The sequence below is a fragment of the Typopeltis vanoorti genome, chromosome 25 (assembly GCF_054136105.1).
Source record: "Typopeltis vanoorti isolate ZY-2024b chromosome 25, IOZ_Tvanoo_1.0, whole genome shotgun sequence".
NCBI classification, from domain to species: Eukaryota; Metazoa; Arthropoda; class Arachnida; order Uropygi; family Thelyphonidae; genus Typopeltis; species Typopeltis vanoorti.
The window spans coordinates 40667861-40690282 of NC_143573.1; the positions used below are offsets into that span (position 1 = coordinate 40667861).

Genomic DNA, 22422 nt, shown 5'->3' on the forward strand with positions numbered 1-22422 from the left:
GGTCTGAATGTAGTGCGTAGTTTATGTTTATTGAGAATTCTTGAGATCTTTTCGGATGTGCCTTTAATGTAAGGGATGGTGACTGTTTTGTTGTAGTTCTCTGTGGTGGATGGTGGGAGGGGTTTCTAAACACTCCTAAGAAACCCCTCCCACCATCCACCACAGAGAACTACAACAAAACAGTCACCATCCCTTACATTAAAGGCACATCCGAAAAGATCTGAAGAATTCTCAATAAACATAAACTACACACTACATTCAGACCATGTAGCAAATTAGCCACCCTCATCCGCTCACCCAAGGACAGCATTCCTCCTTTATCACATCCAGGAGTCTACCAAGTACCCTGCTCATGTAATCAAGCCTACTACGGTCAAACAGGAAGAACTGTGAATATCCGCATCAGCGAACATAAACGATATGTCTGGAATTATCATTATGGGAAGTCGGGCCTAGCAGACCATGTTCTGGATACCCCTGCACACAGGATCAACTGGAAAAACACAAAAGTACTACACAGAAACCCGTATAAATCAGAGAGATTGTTCTTAGAGGCGACAGAAGCCCTAAAACACACTCCAAATCTCAACAAATATGGCTGTATTAACTTGCCGAAGATCTGGGAGACAGTCATATTAAGAAAAAACTAGCACTTTTCTAGGACTCTAGTAATATATGATAGGTTTTTTTTTTTTTTTTTTTTTTTCAGATAGAGGGCGCCAAAATCAGGACTTTAGTCTTTGTGTTGCTGCTACAATTTTGTTTAAGTACACCATGTTGTTTGAGTCTCGCGTATTGTGACAAACAGTGTTTTTGTGCTCTGAAGATGCTGGTTATAATACCAGCGAAATATCAGCATCAAGTTAATAAATTAATTATTTACTTAGTTTCTGTGTTCTATTATACCGTTAAAATAATAAACAACATATGCCATTATAAGATGCATTTTTTTTACAGCTCATATACGTCGTTTCATCAATTTCAGAAAGAAATTTCTACAATTATAGAAACTGCCATTCTCAATGTTTATAGCCCCAGAATAGTAAAATGATTATTAACCATTTTTTTCCACCCTCTATTAGAAGAGAAAATCCACACAGAATCACCATCCCTTACATTAAAGGCATTTTTGAATGCCTTTAATGGCATTCAAAAATTTTTTCTTCTTATTATTATTATTATTATTATACAGGCACTTCCATGAAGTTTGAAGACTCATCACAGGAGACCCAATCTATCCGCACAATATACCATACCTCTCCTTGAACCTATTAACAGACAAAGCATTCACAACTGACTCTGGCAATCCATTCTACTGATTTACAGCTCTCCAAGCAAAAAATCTCACACCCCTATTAACTACACCTTTATTCAACTTCCAGTGATAACCCCTCCTTGTTCTCATCCCTCTAGCCAAGTGCTGAAACATTTCCTCTGCATCTATCCTATAAAACCCTTTAAGTAACTTAAATATTTCTATCATATCCTCTCTTTTTCTCCTATCAACCAATTTCTGCAATCTACACACCCTCAAATCTGTCCTCACAGGGAACATTCCACAGGTTACTTGCCTCTGAATCCTCTAGACCGCTTCCTCATCCCCAAGAAACTCAGTGGGACCAGACTTGAGCACAGTAATCCTATGGGCTACCTTAGCAATATGTCCTCTAAACTCCTGTTTACCACCACCCTTAAATTTATAGCTTCATCTATTTCCTGGAGTACAGTGCCATCAATGTGATCCAAGGATTGTAATCTATTTTTCCCAAAATGCATAACTTTACATTTCTCTACATTAAACTGACACCTGTTATCTTTTGCCCATACTGACAGCCTATTTAAATCATCATGCAAACTCTCCACATCATCTTGATTAATTGTAACTACCTAATTATGCTTCATCAGCAAACAACTGAATATTTCCTTTCAGGTTATTTCCTATATCATTTATGTACAAATTAAACGGCAATGGTCCCAGCACTGAACCTTGCAGCACACCACCTGTTTTTGCCTCGATTCTGTCCATCCACATATCACTTTTTTGATATCTGTCCAGCAGCCACACTCTTATAAATGTCCATCCCCATTTGTTCTAATTTGTAACAGAGTTTCATGCAGTATTTCGTTGAATGGCTTTACAAAATGCTGCAAAATCATAGTGTAGTATCCAACTCAGCTGTTACTCTATTATAAGAAGATAGTAAATTACTAAGGCATGACTGACTCTTCACAAATCCATGTTGAACCTCATACAGTATCATATTTTTATCTACCCATTCTTGAATTCTCTTCTTAACCAACTTTTCTAGCAATTTTAACACCATGCCTGAGATACTGATTGGTCTATAATTTACTACTTCAGTCTTAAACCCCCCCCTTATGCAAGGGAATTATTTTCTCCCTTTCTGCTCTCTTGGAGCTTTACCAGAGCTGAGACTTAAATTAAAGAGCCAAGTTAAACACATTGCTAGTTCTCTTGCACATTCTCGCAAAACCCTAATCCTTGCACCTTAAATAAGGCTTTAAGGCTATAAATTCAATTAGTTTACTGATGCCATTTCAAAAGATAAAATTACATCTCTACTGCAACCTGTAGTCTATTCAGTCCTATGCAACTGCAAGTTATTCTACTTTGGACAAATAGGCTGATCTATTTCTATCCACCTTTCTGAACACTAATTTTTATTATTTGACACCTCCAGGGAGTCCAAGACTCATCGAGGGAGGGTGCCTACTCTACACCTCTCCGTCTTGATCACTCAACCTCATCCAACCATATCATCTACATCAGCGTCATCTACTGTCCACCACCACCACTAGTATTTTCACAGACAATCGCAAACATCCATGCCTGTGGGGATTCGAACCACAGCCTTTTGGCTCGAGAGCAGATACACTAACCACTCGGCCAACCAGACCGGCTAATCTTACATTTCCTCCAATAAATGGGTCTCGCAGAACATGGGATTACTAATACTAGTCAGGATTACTAATACTAGTCACAGGATCTTTTGGAATGATGCCTAATTACTACATAGATGCTCCCATACATATGAGCATCTCTTTAAAGAAAGTTCCGAAGTACTGTGGCATAGTCCAAATCTCAACCTTAACATGGACTTTTGCCAAAAATTTAGCAAATTATTAAGAACTATACTGTTTAATTATATAAGTTTTTATTTGTTTATTTTTTTATAATCACACACTTCAACTGATCCTAATAGTATTGGTTTTTATCTGGTTGTCTCATGACTACATATAAGGAGAGATTCTATTCTCCATATACATTCATTGTTGTTTAATTTTTTTTTTATTTCAAACTGTTTTACACTGATGATCATGATTTGTGAATAGAAATATTTTATTTAGTTCATGTTAATTGAATATTTTCAACTGTCTATATCTTACTTATTCAGAATGAATAATGCACAGTTATTTCTTAATAAAAGGATTCAATGATCTACTGTGGCAGGAGAAAGGTTGTACACAGTATGTTAATTGTGGACTCTTTTTCGTGGTAGAAAGGATTTACACTTGCAAGATGAATTGGATTTGCTGTTAGAGGCTTGGAAAAACTGTTGTTTACTGAAGGAGCATATATGTATCAGTGAAACTAGGTATGACAGAAAGAAAATGATAAGGAAAGGGACCCAAAAATGATGGGACTAGTTTTGCCATACAAAGAAGCAATGATGCAGGAATATTGTTTTGTTGACATATCAAATTATCTCCACTGTTATTTGTCGTCTATATGGATCATATTATGAAAGAAAGTGGGTATTAAACCTAATATCAAAATTGGAGATGTTAATCTCAGCTCTTTACTTTATGGAGATGATGTTATACTCCTAAAGAAATCCAGGACAAGTCTGCAGGATTCCCTGACTAAATTGAATAACTGCTATAATGAAAATTTGATATGAAAATCAGCATTAAAAAGACAATCATCATCATCATCATCATCATCAAATTCCTGTTATGTACCCTCAAGGGGTGTACAGGATATGATAGTACTACATGAAAAAATTACATCATTATTAATTTCCTATCTACAATTTTCCTCCAAATCAGTCTGTTACTTGTCAAGACTCCAACATTATCAGATCTTATATTTCTATCGTCTAAAGCACTTTGTACAGTATCAATCCACCTATATCTTGGTCTTCCTCTAGGTCGTTTTGCTGCCAACCTGGCAGAAAACACTTGTTTTGCTAATCTTTCCTCGCCCATTCTGTTTAAGTGACCATACCACCTGAGATTAGCTCTGCTAACACATTCCTGGATGCTGACAATTTTAAGTTCTTTCCTAATATCCTCGTTTTTAATATGAATTTAAAAAAAAAAAAAAAAAAAAAAGACAAAGAAAATGTAAATAGGAAAAAAGATTGAAAACATCAACTTCATCATGAATAGAGAACCTACAGAACCGTAAAACATTTCAACTATTTAAGCACACATTTTTAGTGAAGATGGCAAGTTAAATTTGAAAATAGACAGCAGAATTAACAAAGATGGTATGGTAGGAAGTTACTGAATAAATTTATTCAGTTAACTTCCTACTTTCTACTAGCTTCGACTGGTTATAATAAGTGGATTTATTGTAACAATGGTTACTACTTAGTGGATCACATCTATAAAACAATGAAACTGAATATTTTACAACATTGCTCTGCATACCAAATCCAAAGAAAAAATAATGCCCAAAAATTGAGGATTACAGAACTGTGAGCCTAATCTCTCATCCATCTAGAATCATTTTTTTACCACTTTTAACAAAGAAATTGAAAGAGCCGTAACCGCTGAACTAAGTGAACAACAGAAAGGCTTCAGAAGAGAAATGGGAACCATTAATACTATTTTGGAACTAAAACTATTACTGGAAAGATCGCTTGAAAGGAACAGAACAGATTCATATGCTTCATGGACTTTCAAGAAAGCTTTCAATCAAGTAAAATACAATAAACTGTTTAATATTCTAGGAAAATTAGACTTAGAAGATCATCTACATAAATTTATAAATTTACTCCAAGCAGAAAATGCATCCTTTCACAGAATCTATTTAATATTTACTGTGAGACAGTGATGAGAAAAATTGAAAAACAAAATATAGGAATCAGTATCAATGGTATAAAAGACAACAATCTTAGATATGCTGATGATGATATTCTAATTGCAGAAAACAGAAACAAATTAATCAAATTACTGCACCTACTAATTGAAAAAGGTTAAGATTTTGGCCTACATTTAAATACAAAAAAGACCAAATTTATGAGAATCTCAGAAAAAAGATCTGAGCCAGAAATATTCATAAACAATATAAAAATTGAGCATACAACAGAATACAAATATTTAGGTACCTACTTTACTGCAGATGGAAAAGAAAATAAAGAAATAAAAAATAAGAACCGACATAGCTAAAGATGCCTTCTGGAAAAATAAAGATCTGCTCAGAAGTTCTGTGGGTATAGCGAAAAAGAAGAGAATGATAAGAACATTAGTTTGGCTAGTTTCACATATGGAAGTGGGACCTGAGTATTCAAGAAGAGAGTAAGACAACAGATAGTGGCCTTTGAAATGTGGTGCTACAAAAGAGCCCTGAAATCCCATGGACAGAGCATATGACAAATGCAGAGGTACTACAGAGAATGAAAACACAGACATCTTTATTGCAGGAAATGATCTAGAGAAAAATGAGACTGGCAGGACATGTATTGAGGATCAGCAGGACAGAGGACACTAATAGCTTTAGAAGCTATGATTATGGGAAGAGAATCAAGAGGTAAAAAAAAAGAAGAAGGACATGGTTTGATGATCATATGACTATACTGAAACAAAAAGAAGAGCTGCCAACCAACAGAGGACTGGAAGGATATGGTGCCACATAGAGGAGGTTACATGAGGAAGAAGAATATTGGAATGTTGATGGAAATTATAATATCTGATGGAAATTCTTGTTGGAATAATTTGATGGTATTTGATAAAGAAATGTCAGTAAACAAAGACAATATTTAAACTAATCATAACATGGAAAGACTTAAACAAGATAAAATATTGTTTTTCAAGTCCACAGTGTTTTTAATATAAGTTGAAGAAGTAGCAAGTAAAGTGGACAAATACTTTAGTAACTCATATGTGGGACATCTATGCGAGTTTTCCCCATTATATTTTATTCTTAGTATACTTACAGTATTCCAATTTTGAAACAAATAATAGTCCAACACCAGATTATTAGTTTGATATCTTGGCTTCCTCTAGATCTCTTTCCTGAAATTACTGCTTCAAACAGAATTGTTTCATTAATCACATTTCATATTTATTTTAAATAACCATTACACTTTATATTAGCTTGCTTATGCACTCTTGAATATTATGAAATTTATTTTAAATATCTTTCTTCTTAATAGTTCTACAATGCCATTATTCACTCCATCTTTTTCTTAGAACATTCACTTCAGTAGCTCCATTTTGGCTTTTACTTCTAATCCAACTGGCATATCCATAGTGTTCAAATTTGCTAGTTTCTTTTATCTTGCTCCAATTATTATTATTAACTTACACCTCCAAGGAGTCCAAAGACTTATTGAGGGAGGGCATCTACTCTACAACTGTCTCCACCACTCAATCCACTAACTACAGCAAACCACATCTACACCAATACCATCTACTGTCCACCACCACCACTAGTATTTTCACAGGCATACAAACATCCATGCCCATGGCAGGATTCGAACCTGCAGCCTTTCAGTTGCACAGCAGACACACTTACCACTCGGCAAACCAGGCTAGCATTATTATTATTATGTGATCCCTCCAGGGAGTCCAAAGACTCATCGAGGGAGGGCACTTACTCTACAACTCTGTCTCCACCACTCAATCCATCAATTACAATGAATTGCAATTACCATCATCATCTACACCATCACTAGTATTTTCACAGACAACCGGAAACATCCATGCCCACGATGGGATTCAAACCCGCAGCCTTTTGGCTGGAGAATGGATATGATAACCGCTTGACCAACCAGTCTGGCAATACTGGCTTCCTTATTCTATTATACTGTACAACACTGAAATTTGCCTGTCAGCAAAAACAGGCTCTTTAACAATTTCATGTGGAATACACAAATGATATCTGTATTGTTCAATCACAAATAGTTTGTCTAAGAAAGTGTCTTATTTATGCAGGTCAGGTAAGGTCAGCAGTGCTAAGTTAAACTGAGTTAGTTCATCTATAAGTGTGTGGGAAGGGGGGGGGGGGGGAGAAGAGCAGTGATTTGCTATATGACGAAATTCACTATACTATGGTGGTCTGGAACTTAACATGCGGATGATTGTTTTATTAATATTCAGGTTAATACTTTCCAGAGCATGGATTCATAGAAACCTAATTAATGCTATGAAAGGATGATTAAATCATACTTACACTGTCTGCTACGTCTGTTAATTGCATATATTCCCTGGCCTGTATGTATGTGTCATGTGAGATGAAAAAAAAAATCAAAGTTTCTGAGAAGGAAACCCTGTCATCTCCATATAAGACTAGGATAATTCATCTTCATTTGAAATGCCTTTAAAATGGATCTTCATGTTCTGTAACTGATGAGATAGATTCTTTCATATGCTGCAACAGCACTTTCATGAAGAGCAAGGGGAGTGAGTATACAGCTACAAGCCAAGTGAATGAAACATGAAATTAAGCATTCTTCGCCACATGTAGTAATTTTTGAAAAAATCATAGGCCTTCAAAAGTTGCCATTGCTAAACTTTAAGGTTTATTATAAGTGAAAAATCTAACATGTTACTTAAGGAAATTCACTTTTTGTATTCATATTTGAATTTTTCTTTATGATATGGGTGCTGTTAGTGACAATAACAATAAAAAAATTCCATTCAGGACATTTCTTGTAAGGATTAGCAATAACTCAGGCAAGATGGAAGACTAGTATGTTTGCTGATTTTTTATGCTGGTTCTTAATCAGAGAAACCCTATCAGCAGATGAATTTTTATAGTGAATTTTATCATATAGCAAATCACTGCTTCCTCCCCCCCCCACACTTATATAGATGATATAGTCATTTAATAACATTTTTAAATGGAAAAAGTTGCCATATATGCATAAATGACATAAATAAAGCGTTTATGTCAGAAACGAAAACAAAAAATTTAGAATAATTTTTGCAAACAAAAAAAAAAGTTATTTTGAATAACTTGGCTTAAGGAAACATGCCAACAAGTTTGGTTATAAATATAATTTGGTTTTCGTTATACCATTAAAAGTTTTTCCATTTTGGCGATGACATGTTTATGGATAACTGTAGTTATGTGCTATGCTAGTTTATGGATAACTAGCATAGCACTTTTCACTTTGCTAACTTTATTTTTGTTCCTAACTACTATAACAACACTAGTGCAAGGTAAGTTTAGCCTGTGGCTTATCTCAGTGATTGATACACCATTGTCACTAATTTTAATAATTAGTATATTAGTATGTAATGTAACAGGTTTACATGTAAGAATTTTTTCACTGGAAGCAAGAGCACCTTTACTTTGAATTTTATCTGCCATTATTAACAATAAAATAATAGTTATAAACAGTTTATAATACACGCCAAAAACGTAGCAAGCAGCAATAGCATAAACAACCACGTCGTGAAAATTGTGTATCGGTTGATTCATGGGAGCATCATGTAACAAAAACAGTCATATGAGCAAATGCAGTGTCATATAAATGGGTATTGGTCATAATTGTCTGTTGTTTCAAGGATACTTGCGACATAAGGCTGAATGATATAATCACGTAATCACAAGAAAGATATTTATTTAACCAAATATTTCGGTCTGGAAATAGCAAAAATTATAACACATGGCGTGTTATAATTTTAACGATCTATTGTTAGTATTCTAGCTTGTATTTTTTAAACTGTTCTTGTATTACCACTGATGATGGTCTGCTATTTCCAGACCGAAATATTTGGTTAAATAAATATCTTTCTTGTGATTACGTGATTATATCATTGGTCATAATTGAAAAGCATCATATGAGTAGATTGTCAAAGTGGGGTATTACTGTATATACACTATAGGTTCATATATAATGAAATTATTTATTATTATTTATTATCACGTGACACCTCCAGGGAGTCCGAAGACTCATCGAGGGAGGACACCTACTGTCTGTCTCCACCATTCAATCCACCAACCAACTACAACTACCACAACTACACCAAGGCCATCTACCTCCTATCACCACCACTAGTATTTCCACAGAAAATCACAAACATCCATGCTCACGACGGGATTTGAATCTGCAGCCTTTTGGCTGGAGAGTGGATACGCTAGCCGCTTGGCCAACCAGGCCGGCAATTAGTAAATTAGTAAGACAACACAATTCTGATTTCTCAAATTGAAAGTTGGCAAGACAATATGAAGCTCACATTTGAATTCAGTATGTCAAAATTGATCAGACTTGTCTACTTTTGCTTCAAGGTAAAAATTTATTTGTTGCTCACTGTTATCTCCTTCAATATTTAATTTGCCCTGTTCACTGAAAATGTGCTTAAGTGCACTACTTATTCTGTAAGTTCACTATTGAAAATATAACTGCTAATATTCATATTTGTTGAAGCAGTTTAAATTTCAATTAATTTAAATTTAGTTAAATTTTTGAAAGTTATTTGTTTAGTGATTCTTGAAGCTTAGTAGCAGATTTTAAAATCTGACATCCATACAGAGTAAACAGTTGATTTTACAATCTATTTTTACATCACTATTCATTTGTATGTTTTTAAGCTAGTGTGCATCGAAACTTATTATTTGAGCTAAAATGACATAAAATGAATATATTTCATTTGTCACAAATATAGAAATATAAGAACCATAATGTGCATGCAAGCAACACAAAGAACAGGTAGAGATAATTAGACTGAAAACGTGAAATCCTAGTAGATGCCATTCCTTCTAGATTAGTATATAACCTTGGTTGTTGGGGAGGCCTGAAAATTTCCATATTGTGGAGAGTTTCACACCACATTTTAACTTTATTGTAACAAAGAATGTCCCTCCTAGAACTTGAGGTTTTAGTCTAATCATTTCTACCTGGTTCTTGTGTTGCCTGCATGCACATTAAAATTCTTATATTGTATCCTAGTTTGTGATACAAAATACTGGATTCATTAAACCATTTTAACCACCTCACCAGCCATTATGGATCAAATAAGCATCCTCATACGCTTCGTATCCATCATATATTTCAATGTAATATCAATGGTATTACAATTTTAATATGCACTTCGCATCCATGATACCTTTAACATCTTGGCCAGTAGCATGGTTAATTCATTCCTAATGTTCATTATATCATCGTTCTCATTGATGTAATTCAGATTATAAACATGGAAAATGTATAGCCTTGCCTTACACAGTGCAACAATCTTAAGATTTCTGATATGATTTAAGATTACACAGTGCAGCAATCTTAAATCATATCAGAAAAGCAGGATTTTTTCATTATTTACACTTAACAATGCTGGAATAAATGTTAATTTTCAAATATTTGTTAAGAAATAATCTTAAGATTCAGTATAACAATAAATAGTGTCTCACTTCTTTCTGTTTTTAATTGGTGAAAACTTGTACTTATACAATGTTGCTCTAATATACTTAGGTGGCCTGTTTGATGGAAATGGTATTTTGTCATGATCAAGTAGATCAAGAACTGAAAAGAAAAGGAAAAAAAAACTTACTTCATGCTGAGAATGGCAGGGATTGAGCACTTCCAAATATTTATTACTCAGTAAACCAGGTTTCTTATTAGGATGTAGTAACTGCACATCTGTAAGATTACAACAATTGTGACAGTTCCAATAGACTACATGTGCACATGAAACATAGTTACTGAGCAATAAATCTTTGAAAGTGTTCAATTCATTTGAAATGCTTTTTATATACAAAAATAAATTATAGGGTAAGTATACATACTGAAATACTGTTTAAAGTAAAAAAAAAATGAACCAGAATATTTTATACAGTCAAACTAAAAAAAAAGTCTAAACATGTACTTGACTGAAATTTATGTGTATACATATCACTTGGCAAATGAATATTATTTCAGTACTTTAACAATCATATTTTTATTGTATGTGACTTTTGTTTACAAAAGGTGAACCTTTTAGTACAGTGAGAAATAACAAAAACTTGATTGTGATGATTATTATGAGTAAAATGATGACCGTATAGAATGAAATTAGACAAAGAGAGACAACAGAAATGAAAGCGGAAAGGTGATTACAGGTGTGCAATACAGTATGGGCAAAAAAAAAGCTCTCAATTGTGGTCATTGTATGAAAATTTAATTACTTTGCACAACAAGGATTTGTAACCAAGATCAAAAGAAAATATGTATTTCAGGGCACAGAATTTAAAAATGGAACTTGCTTTTTTCCAAAACATTAGAGTTCTTTGTTATAAGCATGGCAAAAGATAAGTATAGCTAAACACTGGTCAGTGCTCTGAGTATTACAAAATAAAATGAACTGAGGAGAAAAAGTATTTTGTAGAATGAACAGCCAAAATTAAATTCACGTATCTACACATTTTATTATATTTACACTAACTTGTTGATACACATCAACAAGTTAGTGTAAATATAAACAAGTTAGAAGTATAATATAAACATTTTTCCTTTTAGAAACACTGCTAATGAACATTTCACTGCATTCCATTTTTATCAGTATATTGTTGCTCATAAAAGAAATTTTCATTAACTTTCAGTAAGGTAATGAAATGCAAGTCCATTTTTATCCAATGCTTTAAACATCACATTTTGTGAGACAGTTTAATATACAATGGTGCCAGAAATGTTTTCTTGTGGTCACTAGGAGACTTGTTTTATATTCTCTCTTTCTGGTATAAAAATTTTTTTAGGAAAGACCACATTTTCATAACATGATGTTCTCTCAATGTCTTACAAACACAAAATACACAAATTACTTTTACATTACCAGAAATATTCCAGTGAGTTCTCTCTCACGCACCCAACTTTATAAACTGTGTGTTGGTAAGCTTACTATTATGCAACAAAAATTTTTGGAACAGTCCACAAACCAATTAAATTATACTTGCCATGAAATTATATTGTTGCTAATCCTGATGTCCTTCCATATTTATTTTGCCATCTTCATCAAAAATTGACTAAATTTGTGTTTTAAACAACATGATAATGTTTCCAGCTGATGTTTTCAATATTCCTGCCTATTTTCATAATCTCTTTATTGCTGATTTTCATACCATATTTCTGGCACTCATTTAGTTAAATAAATCCAAGTGTCTGCAGGATTCCTTAACAGTATAACATTATCCACAAAAAGCTAAGGATTAGCATTCCCCATTTTGAAATCAGGTATAATGCTATTTTCCTTCATAATACGATTAATATAGTTGAATTAAGTGTGTGCCCTTGTTTACACATGATTTTACACTGAACCATCTTGCCATACCTTAAATTTTTAGTGCTGATACATTGCTCAATACGATGTCCCATTCACACTACAATTTAACCGTGGTGTTTGGAACATCTTATCTCTTGACATGATGTCATAACTTTTCCTGTTTTATGAAACTTAAATACAAATTCCTCTTATATTTCCACAATTTCTCTACTACAGTGAAAATCGTGAAAATCAAATTCTGATCATCTCTATTTGGATTGTACCTTGTTTTTCTTAAGTTCTACTACAATTTCTCCAGCCACTTCTCTGTATGCTTACATAAATCTTGTCCAAACACTCAGTAAGGAAATTCTTCTGTAACGTCAGTTTTATTGATATTTAGAGATGGGACTATGAAGGTTCTTCACCTAGAATTGTACCATTTAAATTAAGCAGTGTGGCCACTAATTTTTATATTTCCATATTTGAGAATTTCTGGTTTCTGATAGCTTTTTTTCCCCTACCTCTTTTTACAAGTAATATGTACTCCTGACTGCATTCTATCTGAATATTTTCTACCACTATCACTTGTATCATGTAACAACATTTCAGTGTAATTACTCCAAATATCTAGAATATCTTTATGTTCACTTTTTATGTTACCTTTATCATCTTTATTCTTTTCTACACATCTTAAAGTGGCAAAATATTCTGGAGGCTATTAATGAAAGATTTTCAGTGTCAAGAGCATTTTGCTTTCTTCCTGATATTCATCTTCTATATTCTAACCAAAATCTTGCCATGACTTCTGTTTGGCTACTTTTACACAATGCACTGCATTCTTACATTTTCCTGTATTTTCTCAGAGTGCATGCTGACTTGCTATGAACTCTTGATACACTTTCTTTTTTATGATTGTCTTTAACTTCCAGAGTCTACCATGGATTTCTGATTTTTTTATCCTTGCAAACACCATCATGTAACTCTAAGCTCAATGTTCTGTTCAGAGTGACTATCAGTTTCATGTTTTGTTCTTGTTTTCAAATTTTCATTGTTTCCTTGAATAACATCTTGGTCTTCAAGTTCACCCCAAAAAGTCATTCAAACTCAGTTTCTTTTTAAAACTTCTGTGCATGTATTTATTTATTTTTATCCCGATGGAAACTAAAGGATGATCACTTTCTATTTCAAATTCCATACACTTGTGTCCAAAACCATTGAAAAGTTATAACTATTAACAACAGCACAGTCAGTAATACTTATGCATCTTCTTTAAATGTGAATTTGTGCACATCTTTATGATGGAACACAATATTCAATTTTCTGAACAGAAATTCAGCAGGTACTATCATTAGCTTAGCTCTTTTCTTCAGATTTTCCCAAAACATTTCTATATGTTTGGTATTCATTTCCTACTCTGTTTAAATCTCTTACCAGGACCAACTTTTCCTACATGTGAGCTGATCTCTTATATTTCAAAAAATTCTTGCACTGCTTTAGATCCTGTTGGTACTATAGACACAAATAAGTCTCATTGTCCAATTATCCATTTTGATGGTGGGCTCCAATGATTAATAATTGGAGATGCTCTTAAGATGCTATTAAAGATTTTCACGTTTAGTGCTGAATACTAATAGTTACTCCATACTTTTTCCTGGCCACCAGTGTTTGATTATAACATCTTGTAGGTATTTAGAAGAATCTTGCCTGTTTATTTGTTTTTTGTTTCGGTAACACTATTTATGTTGATGTGCCCATCTTTAATTTTGCTGATGCTGAGCAAGTTTGTTCGAAGAGCTGATTTTCCACTGTTTGGGTTGCTTGACAAAAACAGCTGTGGTCTTGTTTAACTTGGTGATGCTGCAGTTGGCATCACATTTAATTATGTTGTACCATCATTTTCTTTTGGTTTAAGCCAATACAGGATATAATTTGGTTGCCTAAATCCCAAATCACTGCCTATCCTCACTCATTATACACACGAATATGAATTTACAGGGTGCGCTAAGATAAGATGAAGTTTCGACATTAGGTCAGAAGCCTTGTCGATTCTCCCACATTCCTCAAAAGACTGTGAGTCTCCTTCCAGTTATGACTTTGAACCTTAAACGACTAAGCACCAAATTAGGGTATTTAATGCTGGTAAGCGATTTTATAAAATTTCTCCAAAAGGCCAATGTGTCAGTTGCATGAGTTTTATAAGGTTTTGTGAGAAAAGTAACGAAAAAAAAAAAAAAACTCTGAGTTTCCAATAGGAAACCAAATAGTACACTTTGCAAATATTTCTTTTTTTGTTTTTTTATAATCATCAAATTCCTGCCATGTACCATCAAGGGGTGTACAGGATATGACAGTACTACATGAAAAAATTACATCATTACTAACTTCCTATCTACAATTTTCCTCCAAATCAGTCTGTTACTTGTCAAGACTCCAACATTATCAGATCTTATATTTCTATCGTCTAAGGCACTTTGTACCGTATCAATCCACCTATATCTTGGTCTTCCTCTGGGTCGTTTTCCTGCCAACCTGGCAGAGAACACTTGTTTTGCTAATCTTTCCTCTCCCATTCTATTTAAGTGACCATACCACCTGAGATTAGCTCTGCTAACGTATTCCTGGATGCTGACAATGTCAAGTTCTTTCCTAATATCCTCATTTTTAATATGATATTGCCATTGATGCCATCTGTTCACGCCTCTAATCTTTCTCAGGACTCTCATATCTGCGGTCTCTAGTCTTTGGTCAAGTGTTTTACTTCTGACCCAGTTATCAGATCCATAAGTTAAAACTGGTTTGAACACTGTCTTCTTGTATACAGCTAATTTAGTGTTCAGACTAATTTCTCTCTTATTCCATATGAATTTATTCAACTGACTTCCTACCGTACCATCTTTGCTGATTCTGTTGTCTATTTCAATATTTAATTTACCATCATCAGTAAAAATCGTGCCTAAGTAGCTGAAATGTTTTACTTGTTCCACAGGTTCTCCATTCACAACACAGTTGACATTTTCAATGATTCTGCCTATTTTCATTGTCTTTGTGTTTTTATTGCTGACCTTCATACCATATCTATTACAACAGCAATTGAATTTAGTCAGAGAATCTTGCAGACTTGTAGCGGATTTATTTAGAAGTATAACATCATCCGCATAAAGCAAAGAGCTGCCATTAACATCTCCAATTTTGATATCAGGTTTAATAGCACTTTCCTTCATAATGTGATCCATATAGATAATGAATAACAGAGGGGATAATGTACATCCTTGTCTCATACCAGATTTAACATTAAACCATCTTCCTGTACTTCCTTCAATTCTAACTGCTGACTTACAACTCAAATAAAGACTAAGTATTGCTTGATATAATGCCCCATTGACACCATATACTGCAGCGTATTGAATAGCTTCTCTCTTGGCACCTTGTCATATGCATTTTCCAAATCGACAAAACTTAAATACAGATCTTTGTAATATTCCCATGCTCTCGACTATTTGTCGTAAAGTGAAGATCTGATCCTGACAGCCTCTATTTGGCCTGAATCCAGCTTGTTCTTCACCAAGCTTTTCTTCCACAATTCTTCTCAACCGTTTCTCAAGCATACTTGCATAGATCTTGTCAGGAACACTCAGTAGGGAAATACCTCTGTAATTCTCACATTCAGTTTTATTTCCCTTTTTATATATGGATACTATGAGAGCTCTACTCCAATCATCGGGAATTCGTCCCTCTGTCCAGGTTTTCTGAACTATGCAGTGCAGCCACTGTAAGACTTTTATACCACCATACTTCAGCATTTCTGGTCGAATATCATCTACTCCTGCTGCCTTTCCACATTTCAAGCTTTTGATGGCTTTTTCTACTTCAAGTATGGATATGTATTCCTGACTGCATGCCTGGTCAGTGTTTTTTTTATCACTGTGCTGTCATCACTGCTCGTTTCATTTAGCAGTTTTTCAAAGTAATTACTCCATACTTCAAGGATATCTTTTTCTCCCTTTTTCATGTCACCTTTATCATCTCTAACTCCTTTTACAGCACTCTTTCCTCCATTTCTAAGCTTCTTCAACAACCTCCAGAATATTTTGCCACCTTCTTGATATTTATTTTCTATATAAAACGCCTCCGTAGCGCAATTGGAAGAACGACGGTACATTGCGCCCGTCGATTGGAATAGGCCTAAGTTCGATTCTCGTCGCGACGGGAGGAATCTTTATCTGGTCGATTTCAATCGATGGTGAGTTAGCCGATCTCATACGGAGGTAGCAGGGTTTTTTCTCCCGGAAACTCGGGTTTTTCATCCCGCATACATACAAATCGGCCCTTCAGAACACACGCAATTTACAGACAAAAATTACTAGTTGTGGTGGTGTTGGAGGTGGGCGGTAGATGGCGTTGATTCGTAGTAGAGGTAAGGTGTAGAGACAGTTGAAGATGTCCTCCCGCGATGAGTCTTCGGACTCCTTGGAGGTATCAGGAATAATAATAATAATAATAATAATATTCTTGCCAAAGTCCTCCCATGACTTTTGTTTAGCTAGTTTTACACAGTGTTTAGCTTTCTTACATTTGTCTCTGTATTCTGTGAGAGTGAAAGCTGACTTATTTGCCAGGAACTTTTGATATGCTTTCTTCTTTTCCTTCACTGCCTCTTTAACTTCCTGTGTACACCAGGGAGTTCTGATTTTTTTTATCCTTGCACACAACCTCACCACATGCCTCTCTGGCAGAATCAATCAATGTTTTCTTCAGAGTTTGCCACTGAATCTCCAAGGCTTGATTCCTGTTCTCAAACTCTTTCATTTTCTTTTCAATAATCTTTCTGTATTTTAGTCTACAGTTCACATCTGAGAGTTGCTCAACTTTTATTCGCTTTAAAACTTTCTTACATGTTATTCTTTTCAATATGAAATTCAATTTTATCCTGCTCAAGACTAAATCGTGATCACTTCCAATTTCTAATCCTCTGTACACTCTGGTGTCCTGCACCAGGGAGAAAACCTCACTATCAACAATAACATAGTCAATGAGACTTTTCTTATTCCTAGCCTCTTTTCTCCATGTGAATTTGTGCACATTTTTATGTTGGAACATGGTGTTAGTAATAACCAGTCCATGTCCTGAGCAGAAATCCAACAGATATTTGCCATTATTATTAGCTTTGCTCTTTTCTCCAAATTTTCCCAAAATATTTTTGTATGTCTCACAATCATTTCCTACTCTGCTATTTAGATCCCTAACAAGGACCAACTTTTCCTTTTTCATTGTGTCAGTTGCTTTTTCTAGAGCGTCAAAAAATTCCTCCACTTCTACCTTAGTAGAACCTTCTGTGGGACCATAGGCACAAATAAGTCTCATTGTCCAGTTCCCCATTCTCATATTTGCCCACATTACTCTACTTGAGACTGACTGCCATTCAAGAAGATTAGCCTCGTATTTTGTGTTGAATACTATGGCTATTCCTTTTCCTTGATTGTCATTGCCTGAATATAACATTTTGTATTTATTGCTCAGAAAGATCTCACCAGTTTTGGTCTTTTTTGTTTCAGTCACCCCTGTTATGTCGATCTGGTACCTATCTAATTCCTCAGCTAGCTCCATTTTTTTGCCATTCAGGCTTCTTACATTGATAGTACCGATCTTTAACTCTAGTGATGTTGAATTGGGGTTTGTTTTCAGATTTTTTCCAGTAGCTGACTTTTCGCTGTTCGCCCTGGTTCCCTGGCGAAAACAACGGGGGCCTTGTTTAACCGGGCGTTTAACTGCGGCATGAAATTTTGTCATGTTGTACCATCATTTTTTATTTTGGTTTAACCCATAAGAATACAATTTGGTCGGTTAAATCCCAAATTGCCAGCCCATCCTCGTTCGTTCAGTATCAAAGTAGACACCCAACAGGGTGCACCACGAGAAGGTGAGGATTGGACATTAGGTCAGAAGCCCTAGTCGGTTCTCCGCATTCCTTGAAAGGCTATGTGGAGGTCTCCTCTCAGTTATACAGCTTTGACCCTTAAGCACTCCTTTGTTTTTTTATATGACTCCAAACTATGAAAGATTGTAAATACGGTACCTTGGTAGTGTGAGTAGTCTAAGTTTTTCTGTTTTTAAATTATATATACATATATATACATATACATATATATATATATATATATATATATATATATATATATACACACACATATATATACCTACACATACACGGGGATGAAGGGGATTTAGTAGTAGAGAAACTAAAATGACTAAGGGAATATACTGAGGAACAAAAATGCATACAGACAATGCTTTACTAGAAGCATTACAATGGCAAAGTCCTAAGAAAGCAACGTAAATGTACAGAATAGCATGATACACACATAGGAGGAGAGAAGAAGGTGCTTTGAATTATAGAGGCATTTAATCAATTTTTCTGGAAGTGCTAGGTATTAGATATGACCGAGATCTAAGATTAGCCATGCTACTGGCTGAAATTGTTCCCCGCCCCATAAACAACTTGATATACTTATCAGCAGGGCTTGACAAATATGCATGCCATGGTGAGTAGATTTTGCCAGCCAGCGAGTAAATGTAGACTGGACAAAACAGAACATTTTTCTTTAATAAAAATAATTTAAAAAACTTTATCTTGAAAAAAATACAGAAGATTATGAGTAATATAAAAGGCCATTCCAATAACAAAATTTTGTCCATCCATCCAATTCTCAACCGTCCAAGATGGGTTAAGTCACCTGATTAGGGGTTTTAGAAATTTAATGCAGTTGGCTTGCCATTCCTCTGCTGAATCTTTCTTTCTTTCTCTCTCTCTAAGGGTAAGTATTTATGCCTATAGATAAGTGTGAACCGGTTTACCTGATGAAACATCTGAGTTTTGGGGAGGAAATCCATGGCACCTCTGTATGAGACTGACTAAATCACCTACAGTTGAAAATCCCTGATGAAGATTCTTTGCATGCTCACCCAGGATTTGAACTCAGATCTTTCCAGCCAAAGGCCTTCTTCATCTATACCGACTAAAATCAGAGGTTTCTATAACAAAAATTAATATAATAAATTATATTTTAAAAAAAAATGTTTTTACGGTTTTTCCTATTATTTATCGACTTTCTTAGAATGGTTCTCACACACACAATGGAAGTTTTCTCTAAACAGTGATTAGCTTCCACTAATGATTTTATTAAACTTCAACTGATTTATTGGGATATAATTAAAAATAGAGGACAGGGGGAAGGGAACCTGGGATGAGTATATATTTTTTGCATAGCAAGTAGGATTTCACATAATTTGTCGAACCCTGCCTATCAGATTGGCAATCTCCAATCCAATGTAATAATTTATTAACCACCCTTATCTATTACAATTTAACTACCAACTTATGTGGCAATTTATCAAAGCCTTTGCAAAATCAATGAAAACCACTGTGTATGCATCTCCCTCCTTGTCCAATAAACTTGTCACTTTATCGTAATAAATAAGCAGATTACTGAAACATTATTTTCTTTTACCAAACTCACATTATCCATTAAATGGAATGCCACTGTTGTCAATCCAATTTTAAATCTTGGTCCTGACTTCTCCAACACTTTAACCATCTGTATCAGGGTATTGACCTGACACACAGAGATTGGCCTATAATTTGAAACCTGAGTCTTATTACCTCCCTTAAGTAGTAGTACAATTTTGCATTCCTTCCACTCCTTTGGAATTTAATGTAGTACTCATATTAAATAAGTACATCAAGGCAAACGTCAATTCCTCGGCACACTCCTTCAAGACATGCAATGATATATTAACTCCCACAACCTTATTAACAATGAGTTTACTCAGTTATTACCCACATACCTCTCAGTCCTCCCCTCCCCTCCACTGCACTCAAACTCTGCATTATGTCTCATTCACAAGGATGAAATACGTTTGTAAACTGCTCATTCAGTATCTCAATGATATATCTTCTATTCTGGTTATCCTTTTACTATTTTAAAAGGCCTATCAGTATCATCCTTCCATAATCATTCTTTCTTCTGCTGGCTATATATCAAAAAAGAACTCCCTATGTTTTTTTTTTTTTTTTTTTTTTGCAAAATAAGTGTTCTTTGCCAGGTTGGTAGGAAAAAAGACCCCGAGGAAGACCAAGATATAAATGGATTGGTATAGTAAAGAGCGCCTTACAAGACACAAATATAGGATCTAATAATGTTGGAGTTTTGAGAGAACAGAACAGATTAATTTGTAAGAAAATTGTTCATCAGAAGTCAATAATGGTGTAACTTTTTCATGTAGTACTATCATAATTATCCTGTACATTCCCTGAGGGCATATCAAGAATTTTATTTATTTATTTATTTTTTTTGGTTCATTAGTTACTGCTGCCCATATACTGCACTTGAATCCTTACCAACCAGTTCAACTTCCCTGTCTGCTCTTTGTATTTCTCATGCAATTAATTATTACCACTCATCTTATGCTGCCTCAGATTGGCGTTAGCTGATTTTTTTTTATTTTTTTTTTAGATTGCATGCTTAATTTCTTTGTTTAGCCATTTCTTACCCATCTTATTTAATCTTTGACTTTTGGAATATATTTAGAAACTGCTTCTACTAGATAGCTCTTGAACAGCAACCAAGCAGCACCGATCTCCTTGCACCTGAATCCTCATTCCATTATACAGCTACAAGCAGGCTCTCTCTCCTGAGTTTTTCATATTAATAAGCCTCACAGTTCCACGTGTATCTTTTTCTCAGAGAAGTCCTCATATAGCTGGCAACCACCTAGGTAACACTTCATGGCCACTCTCACCAACCAGAAGGAGATCTGACAACTCATTTATGACATCCTCTGATGATATGAACATGATATGGTATAATGCCATATTGTTGAGCAGGGTGGTGGTGGGAGAGTTTGTGAATGTATCTGCCTGTATGCATAGGTTTTCTGTATGCAGTGAAGGAAAGTGTACCATTAGGAAGGCATGTAACTAAGGTATCTAGGAAGGGTAAACTATTGTTCTTTTCCTTTTCCATCGTAAACTGGATTCTTGGATGTAACCTGTTGAGGTGACTGAGGAAGGAGTCTAATGTGTCTGGGTCATGAGGCCAAATAGAGAACACATCATCTACATATCTTAGCTAGATAGACGGTTTGAAAGGGGCCGACTCTATGGCCCGTTTTTCAAAATTTTCCATATAAAAATTGGCAAGAGGGAGCGAGAGAGGGGGAACCCATGGCGGTTTTCCAACTGTGTTGGGTATTAGATCAATTTTCATTAAAAAAAAAAGACCTCCGCATATATAACAGTGCCAGCTTTGCACTGCTGTGGTAACAAATTGCCGCTACTCGTGCCACCATCTCAGAGATGAACACCTTACAATTAGAGCTCTCAGCAGTACTTAACCCTGAACTTTGGTCTATTCTCTCTCTCTAGCATTTCAGAAACTTCCACACAGAAATAATTCCAAAAAATAAAAAAATAAACATATAAAAAAGTATAACAACCTGTGTAAATCCAAACCGCAACTGCTCCAGACAGTAGTTAATCTATCTTCCAAAAGGCTCAACGATGATTCCGTCAGTGCCCTAAGCCTCAGCCACAATTTCGTGGTCGCACCGAAAGAAGTGGCTGTGCTAGATATAATGTATAATATCGAACGCAGGATCGAACTTAGCACCCGAGATAGCAAATAACATCAGACTTGACGTTGCCAACATCCTCGCCCAGTCTTCTCCTCCAAAAAGTAATTTATCGTCCAGCCAACGAACTGCTCTCAGGAACTTATGGAAAGACAAAAGTTTCGTCATCACCAGAGCAGATAAGAGTAATGCCACAGTCGTCCTTAATGCCATGGAATACAATCGAAAAATGGAGATTATCCTCTGAGATTGCTCTACCTACATTCCACAAAAACACAAATTAAAAAATTAAAAAACTTACTTAAAAAAGTATATTCCTAGCCTCCGGATATTACGAAAAAACTCAAATCTTTCTGTTCCCATCCC

General features: G+C 34.9%; 1 protein-coding gene across 1 annotated transcript in view; it reads right to left on the reverse strand.

Moving 5' to 3' along the window:
* Positions 1-22422, reverse strand: part of LOC150092681 (lipase maturation factor 2-like) — a 332985-nt gene that overhangs the window by 16132 nt on the left and 294431 nt on the right. The window contains exon 14 of the mRNA XM_090414594.1: positions 10604-10715. Within this exon, the coding sequence (XP_090270720.1) occupies positions 10604-10715 (112 nt within the window). The remainder of the gene's footprint in view (positions 1-10603; positions 10716-22422) is intronic.